Source organism: Phoenix dactylifera, chromosome 2, assembly GCF_051530095.1.
Source record: "Phoenix dactylifera cultivar Ajwa chromosome 2, Ajwa_hap1_PhDact_Kaust_v1.1, whole genome shotgun sequence".
Classification (NCBI taxonomy): Eukaryota; Viridiplantae; Streptophyta; class Magnoliopsida; order Arecales; family Arecaceae; genus Phoenix; species Phoenix dactylifera.
The window spans coordinates 13,372,501-13,386,151 of record NC_143191.1 but is presented as its reverse complement, the minus strand read 5'-3'; the positions used below and the strand labels follow the sequence as shown (position 1 = coordinate 13,386,151).

Here is a 13,651-nt window from a genome sequence, read left to right as displayed (position 1 = left end):
TTTGTCATATGAATGCCGGTAATGATAGGGCAAATTTGACTATTGAAGTCTTCTAATTATTATATTATAATGTGCTATATTATTACTATATTATATTTGAAGAAGGTTTGAGAAAAAAAAAAGAAATAATTCATATTTTGCATGTCACATGGGTTATATGCTAGTTTAGCTTATAGTGAAATTTCGGCACCATTATGGAGAAAAAAAAAATCATCAGGTCATAATATATGTCATGGCTACTTCTAGGGGCATTCTTTATTGCTACCCTATCCTCCAGGAAGGGGTTAAAGTCTAATAGTTGATGGCTCTTTTTCTAGTAGCAAGTTATTTGGGACCCAAAAATTGTTGGGTACCTTAATCTCTTGTTTTGGTATCAGCAATCTCATGTCATCTAAAATTTCACTTGGTATATCCATCAAAAGGGGACAACTGATCAGTTACCCTGCGGTGTAAAATGAAAAGCCGCATGGGAAAGTTGATATCATAGGTCAGAAGCATGTAGGTTGTCATTGAAGCTATCTCATCCCTGATGAAATGCTTCCTTGGCATGCTACAGTATCTATATAATCTAGTAAATGGGTAGCCACTAATTGGACCGATCCCATGTAGTAATTAGACTAGTCGCTGTAATTTGGCTGCAAGGTATTGTCCTTGACCAAATCCAGTTCTAACCCAGGCTTTATGAATGAAGCTGGTGCAGTTTTTAGTCCTCCATTTTCTCTGTTAAAAGAAAAATGAGGCTACTTGTGCTGATGCATAATGACCCAAAAAGGATATATTGTATGTTTGCTATGGCTATAGCTAGAAATAACCAGAACTGCTCAAACTATAATTTAGGTAATCCAAAATCAGGATCACTCTTTTTTCCTCTTAAGGGTCTATTTGGAAAATCCAATAGAATTGAGCTGGATTTTATATAAGAATTAAGCCAAACAAATTTTTGATGCAAGCTTCTTATAAAAGCCAAGCTTCGTTCAGGAAGTGCACTCAACAAATATGATCTTTCCTTTGTACGTTAACAAGAACACACACACACACACATATTGAAAGAGAACACTTCTTCTTTCTTGAAGTGAACACAAAACACATGGTATCTTTGGAGAAGGCAATTTTTCATGTATCAAAGTAGTAAAGATTGCTAGTGGAGCAGCTCAACTACCTACTATGGGATCAAAAAAATAACCTCATGGACTGAAATTTGAAGTCTCAATCAATATATAGAGTAACTAGCATGGACCAGAATTGGGGCCTAACCCTGCCTAAAATAGCATGTGGGTCTCATGGTACCTTATTTTTTAGAATAGGGTTCCATAATACCATAAAATGGAGTTTGGAACATTAGGAAGAAGAGAATGTATTGGAAAAAAAAAAAATCTTAGCCCCCTCCCCACCCCACTTGAGTTGCTTGTAAGTCCCTCGATCACAAGCTTGACACCATTCCACCGTTATGGAGAGCCATTTTAAATTCCTTGATTAGATGGTTTATTATTCTTTTGGTACAAAAAGAGAGACCTAGCTCCAGAAGAAAAAGAAGAAAGAAAACGGAAACTATAATTTTGGAAATGAACAACCATAACTCCCGCAAGATAGGAAGTGTTAGAGTAGGGATAATGCACGAATTTTTTCTCACGGTCTTAAAACCAGAAAAGAATCCATAACTACTCCAGGAGAATTATCGGTGGTCGAAATATTTATCGCAGGAGGATTCAGATATTCCTAAGTGTTTGAAATGTTCATGGCTATGGTAAGGTTGGGAATCGCACCTGTGAGACTGCTGAGGTACATAGTAACTATATGGAGATTCTCTTTTATTGAGGTGGTAACCCTGCATTGAGACCTCATGTGCGATCACATTAAACTATCAACATTGGCAATTTACATCAAAAAAAAATTGTCTAAGATTGAGATGCAAACCAGATTACATAGCTTGCAAATGGTTCTTTGATCTAAACAACGAGACATTTTACTGTATTCTGGATGTTAGTAAATTTACAGCCAACTCATGTATCAATAATGATACCCAAACTATGTCCTTGATAGGGATCATAATGGCTTACTGCATTTAGATATGAGTCTAGCTGTCCAACATGAAATTCATCATATGGTATAGTATCCATATTAGAATAAAGACATAATTAGAAACATAAGACATAGGACCCAGATGGTTACTTTAAGTTTTGGAAGTAATTGTTTTGATAAAATTATTATTAATAATAATTAATCACTTAAAAAAGTTTCATACAAACGAATTATATGGTGTCTGACATTATCCATGGTTCTGATGAGCCATAATATCATATGATAGGGATTTGATAATGTATGAGCTTTCGATGATTATACGAGGATATTAGACAGATAGGGACTGATTTTCAATATAAAGCTTGTGCAAGAACAGAGACTAATTTCATATCGACTTACTAAGGTTAGTAGTATGATATATGCTCCATATCTTCATACCAGACTATGTTGCTAATATGTGACAATAGTGTATCTATCGGAAAAAAATGCATTAATTGGTGAGAGCTGATATGAGTTGACCTATTCTAGTAGCATATCTAGTATGTACCATTTATTTTTAGGTTAATTGGATGAAGATACCTCCTCCAACCGTTGGAGTTGTAAATATGAGTACTTCCTCCTTGGGTCAGAGACGCTCAACGTAGATGTCTTTATGGGAATGACTATAAAAGGAAAACAAAAGATTCTAAGTCATCCATAATGGTATAGCAAAATGGTCAATTGTATGCTTAAAAGTGATCACTACCATGCATCAAATACATACCAAGAGAGATGGCGTTGGAGGAATTGAGTATGATACAATCTCTGTGCTCCTTGATAAAAATCTTTTAACAAAAAGATAATAGGTAGGCTGGATGTGCATGCATGAGAGGCATGAACAAAGGATGTATATAAAGAAAAAGGTTGAAAAAAGAGAGAGCGAAAAAAGAAAACTTGGCCACAGTAAACGGCTGGATCCAGAGCGGGCATGCCAGGTCAGATCTGTACCTACTAATCTGAAATGTTTGCCACTTGTGGAAGAGTTTGATTCATTCCGAGCCTCGCATGTGCTTCGGGGGGCGAACAATGCTGCAGACTGGGTCGCCTCCTTTGCAGCACATCACTCCGGAATCGTCTTATAGAAATTTCTGATCACGTGCCGTAGGCACTAGAGTATGTTTTGTATTATGATTGTTTTGGGCGTACTCACAGCCTAGTGTAGTGTGAACGCCATTGCACCAAAAAATTATCCCTGGTGCATTTTGATGCCATGACATTTGGCATCAGAAGATCTAGACACCAAACCTCTAAAACCAGAGCACCCAAGGTGGGCAAAATAAAGGCCATATGCAGTGTGCATGCCTTGGGTGATGATCAAGACTTCAGGAATGCAGTAGATGACATCAAAAAATGGGGTGTCTACGGCATAAAGACACCATATGTTATACATGGTTTAATTAAGTATATGACCAATCACACTATTTGCTCTATCTTGGCAAGTCACCCTTAAAATGACTGCATAAGTCATACATTTGTTATGAATACTTCATCAGAGAGCACCTAGAACAACTTAGCATATAATGCCCAATCAGACTGACTCATATCTGAATGATCAAATTAATGAAAAAATAATCTGAAAAACAGCATCAACCAAGATTTTCTTGAGAAAAAAAGAAAGAAATTAGCAACATCAAATTCAGCATACAACGGCTTGAGAAGCACAGATGTACCCCATTTTACCATAAAATAATTATATAAAAGCGGGCATTAAGCACCTCTTAGTTTTAGTACTTCTATTGTATTTCCTCGAGTTATTCTATAGATTCATCAATGAATGATGATCTTAATCAAAAGAAAGAAAATAAGGATAAAGTAAAGACCATAGCTTCACTTAACTGCGGTGCCTGATGGAGAACCACAAAATTTCTCATTCATCTGGTGTCTATCGTACAACAATCTTTCTAAATGTTTACCAGGCAAACATGCGATCCCCCTCCCTTTCCCCATGTGCATTTAATAAAATTGGCATCATATCTTGGCAGGATCATATGGCTGCGTCTAAGGTTAACATGTGACAGTTAATGTGCTGTCAGCAGTGAAGCATACATAAGATTAACTTTTATAATGATCGGAAGAAAATACCCACAGCAAACTGAGGACCAAAACTTTAGTTCATAAGTTCAGCTCATTCAATGAACACCTGAATCCTATCTCCCATTGCATCATTAAAATCTAGCAGTATCTTCCCACTTTGAGGGCCATCACCCGCTTCTATAGAGGCATCCTCTAACATTTCGATGATATTAACACCTCCCAAGCCTGTTGAACAGAAATATTGTCATCGAGTTCTGGCATTTCCAAAAATTATTTTTCTGGAACAGTATTGGATCAAGATTATGATACCTGGTATTATTCTTGACATTCCTTCTAAGAACCCGGCCTGTTGTAAAACAGCAAATCATCAATTGTTCTAACAAAATTAATCACATGACTGCTTATTTGAAGCATGTAATTATTTCGATGAATGCTCATGCTGGAAATTGTGCAAATGTATGCAGTTTCTGCCAGTTAAGATGACAAGGATGTCAGTTTTGATGGCACATAGATGAATCGAATTTAATTTGTTAAGTTTTGGGATTGTATTGACACATAACTACTGGATTCTTTAGAAAAGAGAATTCAGGAATCTATCATGTCTGCATGACTACAGGGAAGTCTACACGTATAAATACATGGACAATGTAGAAGAATGGCCTAGTGCACAAGGCTCCTGCTATTGCAAGGTATGAGAGTTGAATGTATGCAGCCTTGCCCCCATATATAAAGAGGTTATTTCCGTGTTTCAAACCTGTGACCTCTAAGTCATAATGCATCAAGGCTCACCCTCGAAAACCGAAGGATACACTAGAAAACATGCAGATAGATTATGGACAATCCATTGAGAAAATGGTCCCCATAGATTACATTAAAAGAAACATGCTGATTGGATAAATTTTAATCCAACTTATCCGCAAGGTTTAGAGACTTTAAGATGGGTGTATCATCGATGGCTGCTTCATGATGAAAAACTTCTCTCTTTAAAGTTCTATTTAGATCAAATGATTCCTCAACATCTTGAATGATCTCCTCAAATGTACCTTTGAATTTATCATTATCATCGAGGCAATCCTATAAAAAGTCATTATCAACAAAAAAATAAATTCATGTATTCTATATCTCCTCCTATCTGTGTTGGAATTTTCACATATAAGGTGGAGCAAAAGCCAATTCTATCACCTCCATGGTTTAGGAAGATGATCAGCCCAGAAATAAAAATCCTTTTTAGCTTAATTGCTGCAGTCTGTAAAACTATGTCATGTCATCATGTCATTGCCAGTTCTCAATTTCATAAATTTGAAAATGAAGAATGAATCAGACATAAACAGTAAATTCACTTTGGTGAACAAATTCACTTTGATACCAAATAATGCATGGACAATGTAATACTGAATAAATTCAACATAGAACTAAAAGATTACTTCTACTTATGTGATGTTCTGATACATGCATGAACTGCCGAAATATAAAAATTTCATGCATGGATCTGGAGCATAATTAAATGGATGTGTTAAAAGCAAGAAAACATGACATGTCACTCAGAAGCCAAAGAAGGCCAAGGTATTCAAGCAAGTGCTCCGTTTTTTCTTACTTATTAGAAAGTAAAAAAAAAACACTTACAGGAATTCTGACATCGAGCTTTTCAAGTCCATTCCTTCCAGTGATTTTCAGTCTCAGTGTACGAGACCATATTCCAGACATACGATCTCTCGAATCACCTGAACTGAAGTTGTCATACACGTATGGGGCTAGCACTTCAACAACAGGATCACTTGGCCTGTCTTCTCTCTGTTCAGGATATTCTTGAGTTGTTGGCCTTGTACTGGTAGCAGGAGAATAGCCTATATTTGAAAAGAGCACAGGTTAGCAGATTTGGACAGTCAGCACATGAGAGTTCTAGCACTCACCTCTTCTGTATGATGGTTGAGGAGGAGGGATACTGTATCGCTTTTCTTCTTCATAATATTCATTGAAACCCAGTGTGTCCTTGATTTCTTCAAAAGATGGCAAGCTCCCAGGAGAAGGTACACGACCACCTTTTATGGCAGCAAGTGCATCCTAGAAATGAAAAGTTGTTTATTTTTTGACATATACTGAGCACTTTACATAATAAAAATCAGAAAGAGAAAATCATCCATCGAAGGCTTGAAGGAAATGGGCAAATCTTCCTTGCTATTCTGAAAAACATGCAGGGTGCTAGGGAGTTATTCCAAATGAATGGAGTCATAGTGATAAACTTTATCACAAACCAGATCCGAAAACTAGTCCAACCACAGCATTGAAGTTTCTGTTACCCCAGAAAATAAAGGTACCAGGAAGGCTCTTTTGGCTCATTTGCATTCTAGGCAGTCTGACTTCTAGTTTCCCAAGTCAGAAAACATATGTTATGTCATCATGGAGAAGAAACGTATGGTGGCAAGCTATGGAATTTCAAGGACATTATCTCCTGCATGTTAATAGATAAAAAATGTAGAGTTACTTGATTTCCAGTATATTGACCTGTCAAAATATCTTGATACTCCAATCAGTAAATTTCATTTATCAAAAGCTTTACATCCCATTCCAGTATGGATCCAGAAAAATTACTCCTTCCGCATTCCAACCTTTGTTATCAGTATTGCAGCAATATCACTAGCATTTTTTCTTTTCACAAAGTGAAATTAAAGTCATACTCCTTTTAAACCATATTACCTAGCTCGCATTAATAGCTGGCAGCAATATCATTAGCATTTTTTACCAGGCTCACATTAGTAGCTGGCCATTAACCATAACAACAGACATACCAATCGAAAAGATTAATTAAGTAAACAAGTTCACTACAACATACCTACACATGAAGAAGAGTGATATTGTAAAAGTTATAAAAGAATATCCATTTCACCAAGGGGCCCATGGATTCATTGACACATTTCCAAACGGATGTCCAGTTAAGTTCACATGAAGTTTGTTTAGGAAAAAAGAAGTGGAAAAGAAATACTTTTACTCAGAGGATTTAAACAGTCAAAGGAACCAATTAGTCTTCTTCCATACAACACTATTTACAATTAATTAATCCAGGTATCCAAGTTTTAGATACTCTAGATTATATGTTAAACAAGCACAAATTGCATGATCATGATCCATAAAGCATGCATAATCCAACCACCCATGGGTGATTAGCTTCAACTATTCATGAAAAGAATACTCCTTGACTGGATGAAAAGAAACTCTCCAAAAGCAATTTCACAGCTAGACTGGGCTTTATGCTTGCTTCATTAGAGTAAACCAAATCTCACATAAAACATAACTCAATTAAAAAAACAATTTTTTTTAGCTCCTAGTTACTCAATATAAAAACTCTAGCTACATTAAACTAATGTCATTAAATTAAAATTGATATAGGTTTTCCACACTGCTCGAAATGGAAAATCTGGATAAAACTTGTATTCAGACGTGGTTCAGGACTGCTTACCAGAAATACATAAAAACAAACAGAATGTTAAAAGACCACCAATAAATCACTTTTTTTTTGGAGCTGCTGGTAAACTAAGACCAAAACAGAAGCAACAAGAACCAAAAAAATAATGAAAAAGAATTATAAATTTTAGAATATAAAAAAGGTGCGCATCTAAATTTGTAAAAATGAAGAATAATGAGAACAACACTAGCATGAATTTGCAACCTATAGCATTGCCTTGTTCTATTTTGGATCTAATCAATTTCTAACTCAAATTAAATTCTGGGAACAAAATAATTATGTATAGATCAAAAGGGACAGACCTCCATTGCTCGGATCGATACTCCAATTAAGGATAGTGGATAGCTCACAATTTTAAAACCAATTTCCTCCAGTTCAATAGGGTTCAAAATGGGAGTTTTGCCTCCACCTTCAAGCATGTTGGCCTGCACAACATGATAAGAATACTTAACAATGAGAATATCTTAACAGTTAAACATTTCATATTAATTTTGTTTGGTCTAATAGATTCAAACGAGTCACCAGAAGATACTAGCAACGCACAATACAGAAAAGAAATATATAAGTTCCTTTTCAAAAGGAAACATAACAGAGATCGTTGAAGAAATTGTAATAGTCATGCCAAAACCTGGGAGTGAGGTAAAAATAGTTAAGTTCTATCTGTAGACCTGCCAAATGCCTAGTTTCCACAGATGCAACAAAAATATCTGTTTTGATATCTGGCATTGCAAGTCCTTCTCTCCATGAACTTTTTCTGCACAGAAATCTGAAAATTCTATGGATTTTATATTAATTTTTAGAGCTGCTATCTGTTTTGGATCCCTGCTGATCGCAGGATTCATTTGCCAGATCAGATCTACATCAAGTACACTACTAACTTACTGATCAAAATTGGAAACTAAATAGCTAAACTGGGAGTATGCAACAACTTCTAAGATCTGAACTCTGAAGAGAAATAAAAGATTTGTCAAACAGATTGCTTATCTCACAAGCACTAAGCTAAAACTCGCCTTTGTAGCGACTATGGTTCCAAATTAGGCACTGCAAAGCAATAATTCTGTACTCTGAAATAACATAAGAGGGTTTTTCGTAAAAGCCCCACAAACTAAAGTAATAGACATCGTAATATTGTAAGTTACTCCAACAGTGATAGCGCAAGATCACCATAACATCAGAAGTCTATTACAGGATATTTCAACTTTTTATGGCCATGATTAGCTGGGAAAGGAAAGGAAATTTACAGGAATGTTGTGCTAAGGTCAACTGTCAAGTCAGAATACAAGTTCACGGGCCAGAATGCTTAGCAGTTAGTGTCAATGAGATCTTTTATGTAGGAAATAGGCTTCAAAATCAGCTACTTACTGAAAATATTTTTTAATTAAGCTGGTTGTGAATTTCAGTGCTAACACTCCAAACTTTTCATGAACATAGCATATGATGACAAAGTATTATTTTTGTTTGGAGACTTAACTGATTCTGAAGATCAATTTGGACATATCTTCCAAAACGCTGTCAAACAATAAAAATCTCCTCTATATTTGAGTCCTCTCTCACCCTCTCTCCATCCTCTTCCCTCCCCTCCCCCCCTTCTATCTTTTAATCTTTTTATGGTTTTCTGTCTGATTTCTCCGCATGAAGCCAGCATCGCTTTGAAAGATTCTTGGTCATGGGCTGCCCAACCCTGCAACTCCATTATCTTTCACCTTAAGTTCATCGACACATGCAGGACTCTAGATTCACATAAGTTTTTGGAAGCTTAATAAAACATTGTCGACCCTTTTCCTATCAGCTAAAGCTTTAAGAATCAATTAATAAGTTAATATGGTATCAGAGTTCAGGTTTGCTGAAGGTCATGAGTTTGAATTCCCTCTATGACAATTATTTATTGAATCAGTCCAGTTATTATCTGGACTTGTTCTAGTCCTTGTGGTTACTACCTTGACTTATTTCAGCCATTGTTGTCCCTCCACGTATGTCGTCTGAGCTGCATGAGTGTTAAGCCCAATGTAACATTGTTGATCCTTTCTCTATCAGCTTAAGCTTTTGGGGTCAATCGGTAAGTTAACATTTATTTCAAGCTAGCATGGTAAAACTTTATTCACTAGATTGAGCAGATCGGTAACCATATGTAAGTATCATGTTTGGATCACTAAATTTTAACTGGTCCCTGTTTATTGGATAGAAATAATTTATGTTATCTTTATTTGGGTGACACAGTTATTTTGGCTGACCACTTTGTAGGTCTAAATTACATCACCAGCCACCTAGGGATACTTAGTCAGCCTAGCTAGTATCTCTGCTTTGACAATAGGAAAAGGGGGCACAATTTATTAGTTACATCCATGCACTACTCTCCTTTTATCACTTATCCTTCTATCTTTCTCCTTTTCTTTTCATTCTCTGCCTCTTCTGTTTGTAACGCTTTAAGGGCTTGTTTTGATTGCTGTTTCAGTTTTTGCCTTATGGTTGTTGTTCCTTTTTAAGTAAGAAAGACAGATTAGGTCATTAAGACCTTTTGATTGCAACAAATCTGGTTCTCAACAAACGCAAGCCAGAAATAACCTGGAAGACATCACAACCTATATATAGATCCACTCATGAAGACAGAGCTTCCTTAAAATATTCTGACCTATTTTTTTGTTATTTTTGAGAGTTTCAAACCAACACCAAAGTCTAAAACTAAAATGTAGAACTGCCACATATTTGATGCCTGACTTTTGATGGTTGTCTGTCGGTTTCTTTTAGCCCATTGTCCTTAAAATGAAGGCTCCAACTTGTGCCAAGCCCAATAAGTTCTAATGTAATAGTTAAAATTATGGTGGGAGAAGCATCTTTCTCTCATCTGATTCAGCATATTTTTGTGCCAAAATGCTGCTTTCCAAGATTGACAACCCTAGTCTTACATCAAACTATTATACACTTCATTATTTCCACATTTAAGAGCAGTCTTTTTTTTTCTCTTTTCAAAATGTCCATTCAAGAACTCCAAAAAAATTTAATTTATAGATTGGGGCTGACAAGACTGCTGTGCACTGACCTACGGAGCATATAGTAATAGCACTATGTTGTGGCCCTTAGCTTTTATTCTATCAATGATTAACAACTGCAACATTTCTTTTTGTAACTTAACTTTCAACATTATTCTTAGACTCATAGTTTTGTCACATCAGCCTCCTCACAACCAGAATCAGCTTCTCTTTGATATCTTCACAGTTCAAGCTAAATATTAAGAAAAGTTAGAAATACGGCTTATTTATGGCATCATTAATATGTATAGAGCAGTTCGAGATGTTATAATGAGGTCCTTTATATACATTATATTTGTGAGCATGCATTTACATAGCACTCAAACAAGGAGCAGATTATCATGCATCATGCTTGTGCTGGTTAGGACTCATAAACTAGTCTTGCCAACACTCGGCATGCACCACCAACAGAAGTGAAGCAATGATAGTACAGTGTAAGCTCATATAACATAGTTATCATGCAGCACCTTTGTAGATTGTGCTGCTTTTAAGGTTTTATGGCAGATTTTCAGTTCATATCTGATCAGCAATAACCCTTCTAGAGACAGTGAGAAGGCAGTAGAAGAAAGGGAGAAAGAAAAAGAAGGGCAAACTGAAGCTTTAGAGGAGAAAAAAGTGTATGCTCATCAATCGGAGCAAAAACTCAAATGCATGTCATAGTGTCTCTACAGCAACATAAAAACTAAAAGGAACTGAGCAAACAACATATAAGAAATCTCAGAGTTATCATTTTTAGCCTCCTACATATTGTGGGACAGAGAAGGACAGGTGAAGAGCATCTAAATACCTATGGGAGATAAAACGCACATATCTTTCTTTACATCTCTCTTTCATCTAGTTTCCTATTGGCTGGTCCTTGATAGGGCCCACAATTGATTCACTGGTGACATAGCGTTGTAGCTTAAGTTCCAAGTCATTGGAGTAATCTACACCTCCCAACTTAAGATTAGATCATCTGATTTCTGCTGTACGAAAAACATGGCACTACAACTGAAAATAAAAGCTTCAATATTCAAAGCATGGTACACCCTACAAGTCGGAACCGGTGCGTACCGGGCATACCATACCATTCTGGTATTGAAATCAATATACGGTACGGAGAGCATACCAAGCATTAGTATGCCAAGCAGACACCCGTATTAGGCATACCGACACTGTACCAAGATGTTACCAATACGAGATCCGGCACTGAGATGGCAAACCTTGATTCAATGCAAAGCTAAATTGAACATGTCAATCATCAACAGTCCACATAATTGAGCTTTTATTGATTTTTAAGCTTTGGCTTGATGTGGGTTGCCGAGTTTTCTACTAAGCCAACATGTCCAACCTATTAATTGGGCCCTTAAATTCTCATGATAAAGAATAAGGAAAAAATAACATGGAAGAGCTCTAAACCATCCAGAATATATGGTCAAGCACATGCCTAAATTGGAAAATAGGGTACAACCCATAACACTACATAATAACCTGTATGAATGGATCGAAGAAATACATAGCACGACGCATTGATACAGGCTGAGATGCAGAATAAAAATATAATACTTGTGCGCCATGCTAATAAAATATTGGCACAGTATGTATTAGAGACATGATACAGTATCTAGGGACAATATAAACTGGCTCAAATGCGAAGTGAATGATTGACGGTTGATGTCAAGCTCAATGGCACTCATATGAGAAAAGGCAAACTATGAAATAGAGAATGAGAATTGACAGTTAGAACAAAGAAAACTAAGTGAAAACCGACACATCAAAACTGATTACTGCTAGTGGAAAAAACTGAATTGGTCAAGATTATGCTAAAAATAGCATATCTTAAGCCCATACCAGATCTTCAGCTTTTCCTTTTCATTTTTTCCCCTCTCTTTTGGTGAAGGAAGGGGGCTCAACCCTAGATTATAATCTTAAGAAACGGCATCTGCAGACTGGCATCCACCAGCTGGGTCAGAGTAGCTGGAAAGGAAGAACTCCAGGAGACAGGCTCAACAGTGGAGGTAGCTTCAGAATTGGCCACTCAATCTGCAGACTGATTACCTTCACAGAAGACGTGAGACATCTATATTTCCTTCAGGCTATGGACAAGTTGAAGCACATCAATCTCAATAGCAGTCATATGAGAAAAGGCAAACTATGAAATAGAGAGTGAGAATTGACAGTTAGAACAAAGAAAACTGAGTGAAAACCGACACATCAAAACTTATGACTGCTAGTGGAAAAAACTGAATTGGTTAAGATTATGCTAAAAATAGCATATCTTAAGCCCATACCAGATCTTTAGCTTTTCCTTTTCATTTTTTCCCCTCTCTTTTGGTGAAGGAAGGGGGCTCAACCCTAGATTACAATCTTAAGAAACAGCATCTGCAGACTGGCATCCACCAGCTGGGTCAGATTAGCTGGAAAGGAAGAACTCCAGGAAACAGGCTCAACAGTGGAGGTAGCTCCAGAATTGGCCACTTAATCTGCAGGTTGATTACCTTCACAGAAGACGTGAGACATCTGTATTTCCTTCAGGCTATGGACAAGTTGAAGCACATCAATCTTACACGGATGGTAAGCTGGAAAGTCCTTGGTGATCTTTAGCTTTTAAATATTCATGATTGTTACATTACTAAAAATATGTGCCTTGTGTTTTCAAAGATAAAAATTCTGATCATATTATCATGCAATGATCATACAGATGCACACATGTTTGGATTTTGTTAACACCACCAGGTTTCTCTTTATATTAAAAGGTTAATCAGATTATATGCAAACAAAGATTACCATTTTTGGAAGCAAAGGGGTAATCTCGCAAAATGCCCTCATCTCTTCTCTTGAAGCAAGCGCATCAATAAAAAGAACATCTGCCCCAGCATCAGCAAAGGCTCTTGATCGCCATAGTGATTCCTCGAAAGATGCTGCTTGGCGAGAATCAGTTCGTGCCACAATCACAATGTCAGAGCCACTTTCCTTCCGTGCATCAATAGCCGCCTTTACGCGCATCACAGACTCCTCCCTTGAGACCACTTTCCGTCCTTGAGTATGGCCACATGCTTTTGGTGATACCTTTACAACAGCAACTATCAAAAAT

At 36.7% G+C, this 13,651-nt stretch overlaps 1 protein-coding gene across 2 annotated transcripts in view; it reads right to left on the bottom strand.

Moving 5' to 3' along the window:
* Positions 1–3,884: 3,884 nt before the first annotated feature.
* Positions 3,885–13,651, bottom strand: part of LOC120109507 (Phosphoenolpyruvate carboxylase family protein) — an 11,737-nt gene continuing 1,970 nt past the window's right edge. Inside the window, exons 3-8 of one of the 2 annotated variants that reach the window (XM_039123251.3) lie at positions 13,345–13,626; positions 7,855–7,977; positions 6,003–6,153; positions 5,716–5,936; positions 4,402–4,438; positions 3,885–4,317 (exon numbers count right to left, since the gene is read on the bottom strand). In XM_039123251.3, the coding sequence (XP_038979179.3) occupies positions 4,184–4,317; positions 4,402–4,438; positions 5,716–5,936; positions 6,003–6,153; positions 7,855–7,977; positions 13,345–13,626 (948 nt within the window). In that variant the 3' untranslated portion in view covers positions 3,885–4,183. Of the gene's footprint in view, positions 4,318–4,401; positions 4,439–5,715; positions 5,937–6,002; positions 6,154–7,854; positions 7,978–13,344; positions 13,641–13,651 lie in introns of both variants that reach the window. The other variant, XM_088715386.2, reaches the window with a different exon arrangement.